Source organism: Triticum aestivum, chromosome 7D, assembly GCF_018294505.1.
Source record: "Triticum aestivum cultivar Chinese Spring chromosome 7D, IWGSC CS RefSeq v2.1, whole genome shotgun sequence".
NCBI lineage: Eukaryota > Viridiplantae > Streptophyta > Magnoliopsida > Poales > Poaceae > Triticum > Triticum aestivum.
Window position 1 is genome coordinate 502,081,530 of NC_057814.1, and position 17,485 is coordinate 502,099,014.

Consider the following 17,485-nt stretch of genomic DNA (forward strand, 5'->3'; position numbering starts at 1 on the left):
GCATCCATATGCTCTCCGTCTGATAACACGACGACATTTAGCCTTGCCAGCTCCCACCCTTTACTTTTTGACTTTGTGTGCCAATCTCCAACCCTTCAGGAATCAAAGAAGCGTCCTGTCAAATATCAGCACATAAGTGAAGGAAACATAGACCAATTATCGCGGTAAGCGACAACACGTCACTACTCATGCCGAATACAAAACCATCAACCTGCAGATCCAGACAACAACAAAGTATCCTGCCCTGGTCGCTTTCTGATTCTTCATGAAGGCGACGAAAACTGAAAGTTGCACATTTCCATCCTAGTACTGACTTAACCAATGATTTTGCGCCACCGCGAATCATATCACAAATAAAAGAAATCAACAAGAGAATAAAAGAAATGACAAAGGAAATTATCATGATGAAATCAAAGGTTCACAAGTGAATGGCTAAAAAATGTTATTATTGTTTTGGCAGGGGCCGCGCGAACGCTTACCCCCTCTACCACAAATTATGACGTTCATTCTCCCACTAGGTAAGATGGTAGACCAACGCACTCACCAAGTGCAATGTGAGTCATTGACCTAGGCCACGAGTCTTCTTGATCGCTCGTCGACCCCGTCCAGGTAAGTACCTTGCAACGAGGCATCTAGCCATCATAATATAGCCTGCTCTCCTAGTATAATCTTATTGTGTTGTCGATGTGGTACTAAACTAAACAAGAGCGCTGTGTTTTTTTTAAGGCAAACAAGAGCGCTCTGTAGTTGTTGGCTGCTCAGATGTGGGCCTATTTCGCGTGGACTTGCGTTACTGAATGGGCCCTGGATCGCTAGGACCAGTACCCAGAATAGAAAGAGGTATCCCTAAAAAAAGAATAGAAAGAGCTCGCTTACTTTTTCAAACGAAAAACAGAAAAGCCCGTAAAGATTGCTCACTGTTTGCTCTTGCCAAGAAACTGTATAAAAGAGAAAAGGATGTGACATGGATCGATTTTTTGCCGCTCTGCCTCCAAGAGCTGTACTATGCATGACATGGTACAGGGTTGACCAGTGTTTGTAGTTGACCGTAGTTCTCTGTCTCCCAATAATGCTCTTCCTTATATTGGCGAAAGTTTCAGTCCTCAGCGATCCCTCCACCCCTTCAAAGAACATAGCCATTCCTTCACGGTTGACACCCACACCCCCAGTCCTCGCTGGGAAAAGGAAAGAAAAAAACAATTGACATCAAGTTGTTTAATTTATCTGACTGATAATCTTATGATAAGCCATGTCGACCCAGACTTCCTAGTCAAGCGTGATAGGTGAGCTGGGGCTGGGCTCTCATCAACCGAAAGATCAGAGAGGAAATGACAAGAGCTAGCTTGCTTGCCGATTCTTTCTTTACGTGTGGGCAACATGTGACTCATCGCCGTCGTCACGGTTCATGGATTCCCGGCCCTTCCGGGATCAAAGAAGCGTCTACCCTTCCCATTAGCAGCCAAAGACTTGTAGAAGAAGAAGAAGACAAAAGGTGCGTACGTGCGCTGTTATGTCTACCTGGGATCAACCGACGGCAAGTACGTCGCGCGCGTTGGATCTATCTGCAACATGGCATCAGATCGAAACGGGGGCAACCTTTTTCTGACTGACTCCTGAACTGGTCGCTTTCTACTCTTCTCCGCTCAGCCCCGGCCACCGAAGCGCGGACTAGATACTACTAGATCCCCGGGTGGATTAAAAGAATGGGGCTGGTTGCAGGGAGGAGCTGGAGGATCACATGAATGATTGGCGGTGGTGATCTGATCGGTGATCACGGGGCGGTGCCGCGCGCGTTCTTCGCCGGACCGTCAGCCACCGCGTTTCGATCGATCGCTTCCTGGCCGGCCCGCCAATCGTTTGTTGATAGTACCGTTTGTGATCGGTCGGATCGCGTGTTGCGCCTTGCGCGCGCACCAGCACCATGATTGGGGCACCAGAAAAAAAAGAGTTGATCCCAGGAATAGACAGTAACACCACCAACAAAATAGTGTAAAATCGAAAGAAAGAAAGAAAGAAAAATAGTGTCAATGATCATGAACAAAAAATGAATGAATTTTGTAAACGGGATAAATTACCAAACGATAAACCACCGCGCGAAATTCAACCAAAACCAAGGAGGAAAAATGAAGACAGATTCTTCGATTATGAACAAAAAGGATCTAACCGATTATGGTCCATTTACTTTGTTGGTTCCAAAAATACATCGCCTCTTTGATTTACAGGTTACTAAAACACCAGGAAAGAAAGACACTCTCTTGAATCTTACGATGTTAAATAAACTAAAAAATATAGCATCAACAAGATCTTTTCTTTTTTTTGCAGAATGAATCAGATCTATTATAAAAATTCATCGGAAGTATAAAGCGTTTCAAAAATAATAATAAATATTTCGAGATTCTAAGACCATCGAACAACCACTACCGTCGCCGCTCCTCTATCGGAGCCGCCTTGACCTTGTCGATTACATCCAAAAAGTCTTCGTGCACGTGCCCCTAAAGACCAACGCCTAAAGTCGTAGTCATCGCCATGGAGCCCTTGCATAGATCTCAAGCACCTGACACCAAATCTCGTAACCTGGCAAGAAACCCTAACCTCACCGCCCCAAGAAGATGTCAGGAATCTACGTCGAAGCTCCGTCGACTATGTCCGAACGGACGAACTCGAGGAGGGTTGAAGCCCGAAAGACATACTCGAAAAAGAAGGGCCACCATCCGTCTGAGCGCCGCACCTGCAAGGACTAAAATACCCTAACATAAACTACTATCCGGAGTGGAGGCATCAGGATTCTCCTTCCCGCCACCGGCTCTGGGGACGGCGGGCAGAAAGGAGGCGAATCCACGGGCTCGTCGGTGAAGCCTCGAGAGAAAAGTTTGCCCTAGCCGCCTGGGGTTGGGGAGGGAGTGAGAGGTGTGTAACGAGTGTTTTTCTTTTGGATGGAGCCATCGAGTGTTTGACCCGCCACAGAAAACAATGAATTGTAGCAGGATGATCGAGTGGTGTAACTTTTCACTAAAACAAAAGTGCCAAAAAATCATGAAAAGAATTGTAGCAGGATGATTGAGTGGTGTTACTTTTCACTAAAACAAAGTGCCAAAAAATCATGAAAATGGAGCGACATTTAAACGCTCTATTGTTTTTTTCTAAAATTCGTACAAATCAAAGAAACCTTGAAGAACCTGAGTTACATCAAAAGATACCCTCATCTAGAAATTAACTCATCTAGAAAAACTTAAAAATAATATCTCCATTACATGTATTGTTGGAATTCAAATGTAGGATTGCATTATCTCGTATGTCCATTCCTCTCTTTTTTCTACTATAATAACAGGAAAAGTAATTGTGTCGTTCCAAAACCAGGCCTTAGATAGTCGTTTGAGCTCCTGTATCCAGCGCCGGCGAGGCCGGTGGTTCCTCTTCCCATCCGTCCGCCGCCGGCGGTGTGAGGGCGCGGGAACCTTAGTTCTTCGCTTCCAGCTTGTGGATAGGGCTAGGGATAGGTTTCTAGGCACTGTTCGGGTGGCGGCGACGGCATTGCGTCGTTATAAGTTACAACGGATCCACCTCCACCACGGCGTCTCTTGGGGCGGCATGAAGGATCTTGCAGCTGTGTCTTTCTTGTTGCTCGTGCACGACGAAGAGATTCGTCTCTCCTGGCCTCGGCGCTTGGAGGGTGGCGGCGACGCGACATCCTTTGATGCGGGCTTTTTTTTACTGCTGGTATTGCTAATACAGTAGATCTGAGGGCTTCTTTTTTGCAACAAAAAGAACAGGCTTCAGTCGATCGACGCGTGGAATAGATTATCAACTGATAAAACCTCCATTCCAAAAAAGAAACTGATGAAACCTCCTGAAAACGAAAGAATCCCCAATAATCCGTCCCAGTTATCATCCTCATCCGGGGACCCTGATCACCTATCGCCGCGCCTCATGCGCGCCCTTCAACACGCCCAAGAACCAAACGAGGGACGAGTTCAAGAGATCCCGACGCGCCGCGCATCATTCAGAGCAGAGCAACGAAAGATCTGCCCTGCCTCCGGTCCCGCTCCGCCTTTTGGAGACAGAGGCTCCTCCCTCCTGTACGTACGTTGGGCACGGCCAAAGGGCAGAAGGAGACGCCGAGAAGAGACAGGCCGGCGGCGTCCCGTTCCGCGCGCGCGGTAGGACCGATGAACAGGAAGGCCGGTCATGCAGCGCCATGTCGCCATTGCCACGACAGGTCGACTCCCGAGAGCGACGTGGGAGGGAGAGAGCAGCTGCCGCTGCCGCTGCCGTGCGTGTGCGACGCACGCAGGGCAAGGCGCTCGCCGGGCTCCCGATCTGCCTGCCAGGGACGCCGATGCCGTACACCCAAGGAGCGAGTTGAGCGAGGCAGTGGCTACGAGGCTACGGCGGGCGTCGTCGTCGATGGGTCATTGCCCCGTGCAACTTGGCCGCAATAATTCCCGGAGAAAGCGATTTCTTGTTGCGTGCCGGGTTCCGGTGTTAATGCTGGCGTGGCGGGGAGATGAGATGCCCGGAGATGCAGGAGGGATTCCGAAAGCGGCACCAGGGAAAGGAATCCAGTGGGCGCGGCCAGAGTCACAGCGTGACGTGACAATCGGTCGAGAGGGAGTCAATGGACTAACAGTATTTTTACTACTATAATATTTTTTTATAGGAATTTTTACTACTAATCTGTAACCAAATACTCCTGTACGTGGGTAGGCTCAGGCAGTACACTGCAAGACAGCAGCAATAACTCGGCCGGTTGCGGTGGAACAAGGTTAACGTCGCGATTTGAGTGACGGTTACGAGCGGTGATAAGTCTATGGAAAGATCGTCCGATATTACCTGACCCCCTCGACGAAATGAAGACAAGCAGTAATATCTGATCTGACTAGGTAATGGTACTAGGTACCGTGAGTTTAAAGGCACCACTATCTGACAGAGCCTCGTGTGGCTCCAGTTTAACAGCCTGTAACTTTTCTGACTTGGGTGAGGCAAGGAACTAGAAAAGTTGAGAAGCTATTATTGAGAACCAGGCTGTGCTTAATGAACTTGTGCTGTACTGAGCTTCTTTCTAAATTTATTGTTGAAAAAAATATACGGAAGTAAGAAGAACTGGTTAGCCTAAAAATCGGCAAAAACTGGCAGAGCAATAAGAGTCTACTGTAGATACTAATGAATTTTCTTAAAATGCAAAAAAATCCTTATTATTTAAACAAACATTTTCTAAAAAGGGGATCTTTCCTTGCCAAGCTATCTCTGTCATGAAATTGTACACGCATGCCGAAATACCTTTCAGTGTTAAATTTGTAAAGAAAATTGTTCAAAAAGAAAAATACCTCTCACGTTTGTAAAAAAATAACAGAGCTATGAAAATTGACCTTTTCTATGAAACTATACAAGCATACAAATACATGGATATTTTTCTTGGAGAAAAGCATTAGAAAAAGTTTACCAGAAATACAAAACATCTCAAATATAATAAAAATTTCATCAAAATATCGAGACCACTATTGTCACGGACGCCTCGTTTGTCACCGCTCCTCTATTGGATCCGACTTGACATTGTCAATGGCTGCCGGGATGTCTTCGTGCACGTGCCCTAAGGACCAGCGCCCTGGAGCTGCGATCGTCGTTATTGAACTCTTACATTGATTTGAAATACCTCACAGTAAATCTCGCTGCATGACGAGAAACCCTAACATCACTACCCCAAGGAGACAACGGGAATCTACAACGGAGCTCCGTCGAGGATTGTAGTCCGAAAGACAAACTCGAAGAAGAAGCGTCGCACCTGTGAGGACTAAAAACCCTAACCTAAACTACTAACCGGAGCGGTGGCACCGAGATTTCCCTTCCCGTCACCGGCCGCCAGAGCGGCAAGTAGAGTGAAGGCGATTCCATGAGCTCGCTTGTAATGTCTAGAGGGAAGAGTTCGCCCTAGCCGTTTAGGGTTAGGGAAGGAAAACAAGAAGGGCATCTGTAAAAAATTTCTATATACTCCTTGAAATCTCTAAAGAGAAAAAAAGTTTGTATTTAGAAACGGAGTGAGTACTTGACTTTCTTTCTGTTCGGCTCTGTGGTGGTGACAGGTCACACCCATGGAATGGAATGGAAGCGTCCAACTCGTCCACCACTTCCGTCGCCGACCTGCCCCACCCCGCCCGCCCACACACCTGCGAGACGAGAGATGCCGAGATCCCAAGCACAAGCAATCCCAATTCCCGTCGCCTTTATATAAACAAGATCCCCTCCGTCTCTCTCTCCTCCACTTGTACTCCACCGCCACCACCCAGGGAACGCCACGCGCAGAGCTCCTCTGAAGCAAACAACAGACACAAGCGGGGACGAATCCGCGCCGCGGTTTCGTCGATCGATCCGATGGGCCGGCGGTCCAGCGCGCCGCCGGTGGGGACGGGGGAGCCGCTGCTGCCGGAGGTGCGGAAGTGCGTCAGCGGCGGCGCGAGGATGCAGCGGTCGCTCTCGCGGGCGGACGACGAGCTGCAGTGGTTCCGGTCGTGCCTGCGGTGGGTGTGCATGGACCACTCCGCCCCGGGCCGCGCCGCGCTGTCCTGGCTGCTCTTCCTGCTCCTCGCCGTGGCCGTCCCGGCCGTCGCGCACTTCGTCATCGCCTTCCGCCCCTCGCGCCGCCCCTTCGACGCCGTCGTGCAGGTCTCGCTCTCCGCCGCCTCCGGCGCCAGCTTCCTCTGCCTCTCCTCCTCCTTCCGCCGCATCGGCCTCCGCCGCCTGCTCTACCTCGACAAGCTGCGCACCAACAGCGACCGCGTCCGGCTCAACTACACCGCCCGCCTCGCCTTCTCATTCCGCCTCCTCGCCTCCCTCGTCGCGCCCTGCTTCGCCGCCGAGGCCGCCTACAAGGCCTGGTGGTACGCCACCTCCGCCGACCGCCTCCCCTTCTTCGCCAACGACGTCCTCAGCGACGTCCTCGCCTGCTCCCTCGAGATGGCCTCCTGGATGTACCGCAGCGCCATCTACCTCCTCACCTGCGTCCTCTTCCGCCTCATCTGCCACCTCCAGGGCCTCCGCCTCGAGGACTTCGCCGGCTCCCTGCTCGTCGAGGTGGAGGAAGGCAGGATGGGGGTGGAGCGCGTCCTCAGGGAGCACCTCGACATCCGCAAGCAGCTCAAGGTCATCAGCCACCGCTTCCGCAGGTTCATCGTCGCCGCGCTGCTCATCGGCACCGCCAGCCAGTTCGCCTCCGTGCTCCTCACCACCCGCCACGACTCCATCGACGACCTCCTCCACACCGGCGAGCTCGCGGTAAGCCTCGATTGCCTGATTTATCCACTCTCTTAGGCTCGATTCTGAATGAGATGTGTGTGTTCAGTTGGGCAAAATTGGGGATCGCAATCTACTTGAGATTATCTTATCGCAGTCTAATTCAGACCGGACCAATAACTCTTTATGTTTAAAAATTATGAGCAAGTTGGAACTGCCTAGAATCGATCAACTGATTGGTACCTTGCCTATACGAGGGGATTAAAAATTGGGTCAAATCGTTTAAGTGCTGAATTCTACTGGATTCAGTTGCCTTCATAGTTACACTTTCAGGACTTTCTCTGAAAATAAAAACACTTGGTCGGTGGTTTCTGGACAGGCTCCATTGTCCTCTAAGTAGATGAGACTTGAGAGATTATATAGAACTCCAATAGTCTGGTTGACGTCTATAATTAAGTGGTAGTAGTATCATGTGAGGAACAGCAAAGCTAGTAAGGTGTGACGTGAGTCACTCTGCTGGCGATCGATCTGTCTCTGGGCCTGAAAATGAGACTTCATTCATTTCTGAATGCTAATTGGGGCGCCATCTTTGTAAAGGTACGAGTAGGGCCATGAATCAGTGATAGTGCCTTATTGAAATCACAAACTGAAGGGAGTTGGGACAGTGTATATAAGGTGTAGAGCTCCTGTAGTTTCCAGATCTTGTCATAATCGCAAACAGCGACCTCTATACTGTATTAACAAATATAATATGGTTACAATTCAAAAGAAAAAAAAATCTAATATGGTTAGAAGTTCCAGTTTCAGCGGCACTTCAGCTATTTTGGAAGCACCACTGTATTTAGGCCAACATAAGCTGATATTCAGAAGAATCACACTTCGTCTGAGATTATCTAGAAATCCAATAATTGGGCTGGCTGACGTCTATAATTAAGTGATCTGGAATAGTATCATGTGAGAAACAGCAAAGCTAGCAAGGTGTGATGTGATTCACTCTGCTGGCCACCGATCTGTCGATGGGCCTGAAAATGGCACTTCATTCATTTCTGAATGCTAATTTGTGCGGCATCTTTCAAAGGTGTGAGTAGGGCCATGAATTAGTGATCTTATTGGAATCTCAAACCGAAGGGGGGTTGGAACAGTGTATAGAAGGTGCAGAGCTCCTTTAGTTTCAGATCTTTTCATAGTCGCAAACAGCGACCTATGCGGCATTAACAAATCTAACAGATCATTATAAGCTCTAGTTTCAGTGTTACTTCGGCTATTTGGAAGCACTCTGCTACTTAGGAGCAGCTAAACTCAAAACAGATTTATGTGGTAAACTTACGGCATTTTGAACTGAAAAACGGTGAAAGAATTAAGAATTTTCGGACACATCTTACTTACATTGTCTCAGCTCTGCATACTTGGCACCATTTCCAGGCAACGGTACTAATGTTTCTTCATGTTGAATTCTGCAGCTATGTTCAGTTGTGCTCATGTCCGGGCTCATCATAATCCTGAGCAGCGCCGCCAAGATCACTCACCAGGCGCAGGCCCTCACGGGCCAGACCACCAAGTGGCACGCCTGCTGCACCATCGAGCCGGTCCCGGACGACGAGATAGATCCGGGATCCAACCAGAACTCCATGCTGGAAGAGTACCCCGAGGACGAGAGCGACTGCGAGTCCAGCGAGGAGACCGGGGACGAGGACATGCTTGAGAACACCAAGTTCCTCCAGCCTCACACGCACGTGATCTCCTTCCAGAAGAGGCAGGCACTAGGTACGTATGATCATCGACAGTCATCGTAAATTTCGTTGAATTTCCATGAGAAGGTAATGGGGCTGATGAAAAACGCTGTTGGATGCAGTGACGTACCTGGAGAACAACAAGGCCGGCATCACCGTGTTCGGGTTCACGCTGGACCGGTCATACCTCCACACGATATTCATGCTCGAGTGGACGCTCTTCTTGTGGCTGCTGGGGAAAACAGTCGGTTTCTCGTGAACACAAGGAACGTACGCACCAAGGTTCTATTCTGTTCCATGTTTTTTTGCTGTTGTGCCCCGTTTGATCCTTGTGAAAAGAGAAGGAATAGGGTTTTTTGTGTGTGCGCGCGGGTGGCACGTGAGTGGTGTGCACTTGTATGCTAGCAGCGATTTTGTGTGATGGTGGTGTAAATTATTATGGGTTGATTGCTCGTGGATGTAAGGTGTATGTACAGGTTTAGATGAGTGCTTTAGAGCCTCGTGCGTGCGTGACGCTTGGCATTGCAGGTTTATAATCTCGGGTTGTAACTTGTAAGCCAGCATCAGTTGTAGAGTTGGTGTGTCAAAAAAAGAAAACTCTTTCCTTTATTTTGGTTCTAGCAGTCTTCTGTTCTCCTGAAGAAAATGTTTTGTGCTCCGTATTTCAGTATGAATTCTATGGGATATGAGATGGCATTTCATATTCAGTACATGTATAATAGTCCAAGCATTTCAATGCAGGTGAGGGTGGTACATCTAATAGTAGTTTTGAGTGCGCGTTGGTGTTTTCTATGTGCATCCTAACTATGTAGAGGTCAGATCTGTGCTCGTGCTCATTGTGTTTGTATCCACTTAATGCTTCATTTTTACATTTAAAAAAATCATTTTTTGTTAAAAAAAAAGAATCAAAACTCACTCGAAGTGATGCTCTGGGTTCGCTGACTTTCCAGTATCTGCGGTTCTTTCTGTATTGATGGGCTCCTATCCGGCGCTTTAGGTGCCGAAAAGGATAGCTGACGCTCGTTATAGCTTTGCTCGCAGGCCGGGGCCGAATAAGGCCACCTCCCTGTTGCGCTTGGTCGCTTTATCAAGTTCGCTGGTTTTTCTTTCGTTATTACCTACAGTATGACCTTCCCCTAAAAGAAACTTACAATATGATCTAGTGTACTACTTCCTCTGTTCCGATTGCGACAAGTAAGTCGGGATGGAGGCAGTACTTGCCTCAAAAAGAAAAGACAAAACTACAGTCCTACATGGCCAGCGGTTTTTATCTACTGTACCACATGGCCAGCAGTTTCCAAAATCTATGATTCTTTTAAATTTTATGAATAAAATTCCACGAATTTGAGAAAAAGTTTATGGTTTTAAAAAAACATTCTTAAAAATGTTTATGAATTTAAATAATGATGAAATTTGAAATATATAATCATGAATTTCAAAAAAGTTCATGACATTTAGAATAGTTCGTAAATACTGGAAAAATTCATAGATTTTGAAGCAACATAAGCAGATTCGAAAAAGTTCACTAATTTAATAAAGTGCTAGATTTGAAAATAGTTCATGAATTTCGGAAAAGAAGTTCATGAATTTGAAAAAAATGTGAATTCAAAAAAATATATGAATCTGAAAAAAGTTCACCAAATTTTTAAAAGTGTGTGGATTTTAAAGGTTGATATTTTAAAAAAAGTTCACGAATTTTCCAAAAGTTCAAATTTTTTGGAAAGTTCATAAAAATGGAAAAGGTTCTTATTTTTTAGATAAAATCACAAATTTGAAAAAACTTCATGGGTTTTGAAAAACTTCGTTAAAAATGAAATGAATTTGTGAATTTGAAGAACATTCATGCATTTGAAAAAAGTTTAGGAAGTTGAAAAAAGTTCATGAATTGAAGAAATAGTTTACAATTTTAAAAAAGAGTTCACAAATTTTGAAAAAGGAAAAGAAAGAGAAAGAGAAAAAGGAAAAAATAACAAAAACTGGCCGAAACAAAACCGAAAAAACATGTGTCTTCTAGGCGCACAACATGAAACAAAAGAAGTATTAGTATGCACAATAGGTGAGCTGTTCGTGTTGGTTTCTGTGTTTGGAAGGAAACATTGAGGTTCCTACTTTGAATCTCACTACCTACAACATTTTTTAAGGTTCAATAAAATGGGCCAAGGCTAGGACGCAAGGGGGTCTACGCTGGTTTGTTGAGTTGCCTTTAGGCGTCGGGGTCTCGTTTACCCGAGAAAGAAACAAAGAAAAAAGACGAAGAAAAAAACAATGAAAAAAAGGAAGCCCGTGAAAACCGAGAAAAGAAAGAGAGAAAACCGGAAGAAATTATAGAGGAAGAAAGAAAGAAAAACAGTTAAACCCGAAAAAAGAACATAGAAAGCGGTGAAAAAGTAAAGAAAACAGAAAAATACAACCGTAGAAAACCTAACCAAAAACCAGTACAACGATCGTCCCAAGTGAGCAAGGAAATGAAATGAGCAAACCGCAAAATGGGCCGGCCCAGAAACAAAGCGCGAGGGAGTTTCTTCAAGCGAGCAGAGTATATATCTCGCTATAAGCGTGATATAGCTCTTGCGGCGATTGATGCCCCTTTTCCTTTGCTAGCGTGACCCCAGTGAATTATTATTTTTGTTTAGAAATCATCCATGCAATGTCCCAAATATCGATCCATATGTTTAAGTTTAATTCTATTGTTGCTCTCTTTAAAGTTACTTGTACTTGGCAGTTGTTGGGTATTTTTGTTACTATGATACTGCTTTGCCACATACACCACTTCATTCACCGTATTGTCATTGCTAGTAATAATTCTTTCAAACAAGCATTCGTTTCAGATGTGTTTGAATTGACAACATAATTGCTAAAGTTTTTAAATGCTCTTTGGCTCTTTTGTGTCGAATCAATAAATTTGTGCTGTGATCCCTACGTTTGTGGATCATGATCTATACATTATTGCATCAATAACAAGTGAGCCACTCATGTTTTGTTGGAATCCTAAAATGCATAGTTTTGTATTTATTGACCAAATGATTGTGAAACTACTTAAAATGGGCTATTTCTTTATATTTTACCAATCACAGTTTTATAAGAAATACTCGTACTTATAGGATGGTGAGCATTTCCAAAATCTGGAGTTGCCCTAGCATCTTGAGCAATAGGTAACAAGGCAAAATGTGTTGTGACCCATCCAAGTCAAAATAAAAATAGTGCATTACTCAGTAGGTTCTCCAGATTAAAGCTCCATGCTATCAAGGAAGCGAAAAAGTGTGGAACCTAATAACTTAAAGCGTGGAGGTCAGACACGATGCCTAAATTGTTCGTTCCCTCTTAATTCCTTTTTTTGCGCGAAATCTTCCGATCTATTCATCAACTGAGAAGATAGTATAAAGAATACCAGAAGTAAAAAAATACATCCGGGTCCGTAGACCACCCAGCAACGACTACAATCACTGGAGTGAGCCGAAGGCGCGACACCATCTTCATCCCTCCCTTATTGGAGGCGGGCAAGCCTTGTTGTAGTAGACAGTCGGGAAGTCGTCGTGCTAAGGCCTCATAGGGCCAGCACACCAGAACGGCAACCACCGTCCATGAAGAGAAGCGTAGATCGAAAGGATCCAACTTGTAGACACATGAACATAGATGAACGGAAACAGGATTCGCATGGATCCATCGAAGATAAACGCCGACCGAATCCCGTGAGACTCCGCACGCCCTCCGGTGATGCTAGAAACACCACCGAGACGAGGGCTAGGCGGGGAGAACCTTATTCCATCTTCAGAGAGTCGTCGCCGCCTCGCCACTCTGAGCAGGACACAAACCCTAACAAAAATAAAAAAAGCATGAAAAAAATGAAGCCCTCTCACCGGCAAGGGGTAGCATCCACCACGCCTCCACGGCCCTAAGACCATAGGAGATGAAATAGCCGACGACAGCACCAGCGGGAGGCGGGAGAAACTCTAGCCAAAGCGTCCTCTCTTACTTCGATGGATCTTTTCATCTCACACATGATAAATCACCGCCGTGATAAGGAAACCATCATGCAGAAATTTGATTCGGCGTTATAATGAGAATTAAAGTTAATATTTATCTTGCCAGAGGGCAACATAAAAATTGGACATACTTTGTAAAGAAAAAAAAATACATGCTTAATAGATAAAAATTATATTGAAAGTCCATGCTTTGAAAAGAAAAGGCATGTTTAGAGCAGATCATGACTTATATGTGCAATAGTTAGGGCACATCCAGATGTCCTTTAGCAAAACCATAAAAATTGGACATACTTTGTAAAGAAAAAAAAACATGCTTAATAGATAAAAATTATATTGAAAGTCCATGCTTTGAAAAGAAAAGGCATGTTTAGAGCAGATCATGACTTATATGTGCAATAGTTAGGGCACATCCAGATGTCCTTTAGCAAAACCATAAAAAATCACATTAAAATGTATATTAGTAGAACATTAAAAAGTTAGTGCACAGATTACTTCTTGCTCCCCACAAATGTTCTTGGGTAACAGGCCCCCGAGCCATAAGGCCCAGCAAGATCTGTGACTAACTTTTGCTCCCCCACAAATGAGCTTGGGTGACAGGCTAACGCGACAAAGCCCTGCGACAGTGTTGCAAGAGCTGTCCTTTTATTCCGGTGTATGCGAACTAAATGAGGCGAGGTGGGACTAAAAGTTGTGTCTGCCAACAAATTGTACTAACGGGCTAAACAAACAACAGCTTCTCCAAACTCAAAGCCCAAGTAAAGAATCTCGCGGCGTGACGGCCCAACGACGACGACGCGGTAAAACGGGGAGGCAAACGCCAAGAGAAGGCTTCCTCCCAAAGCCCTCCAAGCCAGACACACGGCCGCCGCAGCCGAGATGGCCGCCGGAGATGCCACCCACGCGCCGCCGGCCGCGGAGGCGCAGTCTCTGGTGGAGTCGTTCTGCGCCGTCACCTCGGCGACCCCCGACGAGGCGGCCTTCTTCCTCGAGGGCCACAACTGGGCCCTCGAGGCCGCCGTTCGCTCCTTCTACGACAACACGGAAGTCGACGCCGATGGCCCCGATCCGGCACCCCAGACCCCGCCAGCCGGTTCGCCTCCGTGCTCCTCACCACGCGCCACGACACCATCGACGACCTCCTCCATACCGGCGAGCTCGCGGTAAGCTTCGATTGCCTGATTCACTCTGCTGGCCATCGATCTGTCGCTGGGCCTGAAAATGGGACTTCATTCATTTCTGAATGCTAATTGGCGTGCCATCTTTGTGAAAAGGTACAAGTAGGGCCATGAATCAGTGATATTACCCTATTGAAAATTTGAAATCACAAACTGAAGGGGGTTGGAACAGTGTATATAAGGTGTAGAGCTCCTGTAGCTTTCAGATCTTGTCATAATCACAAACAGTGACCTATGCTGTGTTAACAAATCTTGTCATAGATTTCAATGAAAATGGAGCTGGGGGTGAGCCCCTGTTGATCGAAAAAACAAATCTAACAGATCATTACAAGTTCTAGTTTCAGTGTTACTTCAGCTATTTGGCAGCACTACTGTATTTATGCTAGGACAAGCTGCTACTTACGAGCAGCTTAACTCAAAACAAATATATGCAGTAAACTTTCGGCATTTCGAACTGAAAAGAGGCCAAATAATTAAGAGTTTTTGGACAGCTGTTACATTGTGTCAGCCGTGCAGACTCAGCAATATTTTCAGATACTGATCCTAATGTATCTTCATGTTGAATTCCGCAGCTATGTTCAGTTGTGCTCATGTTCAGGCTCATCATAATCCTGAGCAGCGCCGCCAAGATCACTCACCAGGCGCAGGCCCTTACTGGCCAGACCACCAAGTGGCACGCCTGCTGGCTGCTGCACTATCGAGCCGGTCCTGGACGATGAGATAGATCCGGGATCCAACCAGAACTCCATGCTGGAAGGGTACCCCTAGGACGAGAGCGGTTGAGAGTCCAGCGAGGAGACCGGCGATGAGGACATACTGGAGAACACCAAGTTCCTCTAGATGTTGGTTTTTTCCCTGCATATGCTCAACTAGGCTCAACTGGAACAAGTATGCAAATGGGCAAAAAATGATGCGAGCAATCAAATGTGTCCCAAGTTCCTCCAGCTTCACACACACCTGATCTCCTTCCAGAAGAGGCAGACACTAGGTATGTATAATCATAGCGTAAATTTCGTCGAATTTCCCTGAGATGATCTTTGGGGCTGATGAAAAACGCTGTTGCAGTGACCTACCTGGAGAACAACAAGGCCGGCATCACCGTGTTCGGGTTCACGCTGGACCGGTCGTACCTCCACACCATGTTCATGCTCGAGTGGACGCTCTTCTTGTGGCTGCTGGGGATAACAGTCGGCTTCTCGTGAAGACGAGGGAATGTGTGTGTGTGTGTGTGTGTGTATCGTCCTTCCCAGCCAGGTGGTGGTATTCCGTTCCATGCTTTTTTGCTGTTGCCCCGTTTGATCCTTGTGAAAAACAGGAGAAGTAGGTTTTTGGGGTGTGTGCGCGCGCGGGTGGCACGTGAGTGGTGTGCACTTGTACTAGCAGCAATTTTGTGTGATGGTTGTGTAAATTATTATGGGTTGATTGCTAGTGGACGTAAGGTGCATGTACAGGTTTAGATGAGTGCTTTAGAGCCTCGTGCGTGCGTGCGTGCCGATTGGTATTGCAGGTTTATAATCTCGGGTTGTAAGCCACCCTCAGTTGTAGAGCAAGTCTTACAAAATGAAGTTTTTCCTTTATTTTTGTTCTATACCGGCCTTCCTCTCTCCTGAAGAAAATATTTTTGTTCTATGGGGTATGAGTTGGTATTTCATCTGGACATGTATAATAGTCGGAGCATTTCAATGCAGGTGAGGATGGTACATATAATAGTGGTTTTTTGTTTGTGTGTGCGCGCTGGTGTTGGTTGTGTGCATCCTAACTATGCAGAGGCCGGGTGTGTGCTCATTGTATTGTATCCACTTGATGCTTCATTTTTAAATTAATAAAAATCCGTTCTTTGTTAAATAAAGAAGAATATTTTTTTTGGAGAAATCTTGCCACTTTATTGATTCAAGATAACGTTCATAGGTACAAGTCTTAGGTTATGAGGAGAACCCAACCAAACATGTCTACAAGCAAATTGGGCAAGATTATGAGCTTCATAGTTGTGATTCCTACGCTCATGAACATAAGAGCAATGAGTAAAGCTATCTCTACGGCTCATTATTTCATGAACATAAGAGCAATGAGCTTCATAGTTGTGAGGACCTCCCATCCCATGAACTATGTCATTCACCACCCCCTGGCGGTCAGACGCCACCATCAGATTTTGAACATATAAATCATCTGCAAGTGACAGTGCTTCTCTGCATGCATATGTTTTCAAAACTATAGGGTCAGCGGCGCCCCGAAGACAACAACAGAAGAAAAAGAAAAGAATCAAAGATCCCTCAAAGTGATGCTCTGTTTTGGCCCACTTTCCAGTATGTACGTATGGTTCTTTTCGTATAGTGTATCCTCGTGGCAATTGATTGGCGCGCCCATATCTCGTTTGAGTGCTCCTTTGCGGCGTTTCAGGAGCCAAAAAGGATAGCTGATGCTCGCTAGCTTTGTTTGCAGGCCGCGGCCCAATAGGGCCACCTCCCACTCGCGCATGCTCGCTTCCTCAAGTTCGTTGGTTTTTCTTTCGTTACTAGCACAATGTCCATGCGTTGCAATGGGAGAAACATATACATAGCCTCATAGCGGGAGGGACAATTATCTCACTTTAATTGGACACCCGCACAAACCCCCTCCTACCAGCACCCCCAGTCAACGACTTAATCCCCTTTGTCATCACAAAACCTCTTGAATCACAACATAATAGTTAAGCTGTGTCACCATGTTGTCGCCCCTCGTCCAAATTCATCAAGCATGTCGCCGCGGATTCACTCTGCTCTGGCCTGGCCTCCGAAGCAGCCAACCGGATTTAGTCAGAAATTTTTGTTGTTTTGAGGCTAAATTGTTTGATTTCTTTCGTAGCATGCACATCATCATATAGTATTTAGTGGAATTTTACATATTTGTGGAGAACAACTATACCAGAGGGAAGAATCAATTGTCTTGGAATTTTTAAATATCCTTTTCAAATAAAATAAAGTTCCAGGCTCCCCAGATCCATATAGCCAAATTGCCTCACTTAGTGATTGATCTGGTATTACACATATGAGGGTGTTTACCAGACCAAATATTTTCTCTTTATTCATGCAAAATAACTCTTATCAGACTACACATGTACACCACATATCTTTATCTCTGGTTAACGAAAAACATACTGAATATGACACCATCAAATCTGTTAGTTTGATAATATTTTCACGAGTGAAACTATTAGGTCACTTCGCACATGTATTTCAATGAGTTCCTCGCTGGAAACAAAATACTACTCCCTCCGTTCCTAAATATTTGTCTTTTTAGAGATTTCAAATGGACTACCACATACGGATGTATATAGACATATTTTGGAGTGTAGATTCACTCATTTTGCTCCGTATGTAGTCACTTGTTCAAATCT

General features: G+C 45.8%; 1 protein-coding gene, 1 long non-coding RNA gene and 1 other non-coding gene across 3 annotated transcripts; 2 read left to right on the forward strand and 1 right to left on the reverse strand.

Moving 5' to 3' along the window:
• Window positions 1–456: 456 nt before the first annotated feature.
• Window positions 457–617, reverse strand: LOC123171600 (U1 spliceosomal RNA). The gene has a single exon (XR_006485310.1). It is a non-coding gene; the product is annotated as a U1 spliceosomal RNA (small nuclear RNA).
• A 5,464-nt stretch (window positions 618–6,081) lies between these two features.
• LOC123168488 (uncharacterized) lies at window positions 6,082–9,563 on the forward strand. Its single transcript, XM_044586375.1, has 3 exons — window positions 6,082–7,266; window positions 8,685–8,988; window positions 9,077–9,563. Exons 1-3 carry the CDS (start codon window positions 6,097–6,099, stop codon window positions 9,211–9,213), a joined length of 1,611 nt encoding a protein of 536 aa, XP_044442310.1. The 5' UTR covers window positions 6,082–6,096; the 3' UTR covers window positions 9,214–9,563.
• A 4,200-nt stretch (window positions 9,564–13,763) lies between these two features.
• LOC123168082 (uncharacterized) lies at window positions 13,764–15,681 on the forward strand. Its single transcript, XR_006484204.1, has 3 exons — window positions 13,764–14,097; window positions 14,685–15,100; window positions 15,178–15,681. It is a non-coding gene; the product is annotated as an uncharacterized lncRNA (long non-coding RNA).
• Window positions 15,682–17,485: the final 1,804 nt, after the last annotated feature.

Excerpts from the sequence above, each read along its gene's own strand:
- LOC123168488 (XM_044586375.1), top strand. The coding sequence starts at position 6,097 with ATGGAAGCGTCCAACTCGTCCACCACTTCCGTCGCCGACCTGCCCCAC. Across the intron at positions 7,267-8,684 it reads TCCACACCGGCGAGCTCGCG|CTATGTTCAGTTGTGCTCAT; the intron begins GTAAGCCTCGAT and ends TGAATTCTGCAG. Across the intron at positions 8,989-9,076 it reads CCAGAAGAGGCAGGCACTAG|TGACGTACCTGGAGAACAAC; the intron begins GTACGTATGATC and ends TGTTGGATGCAG.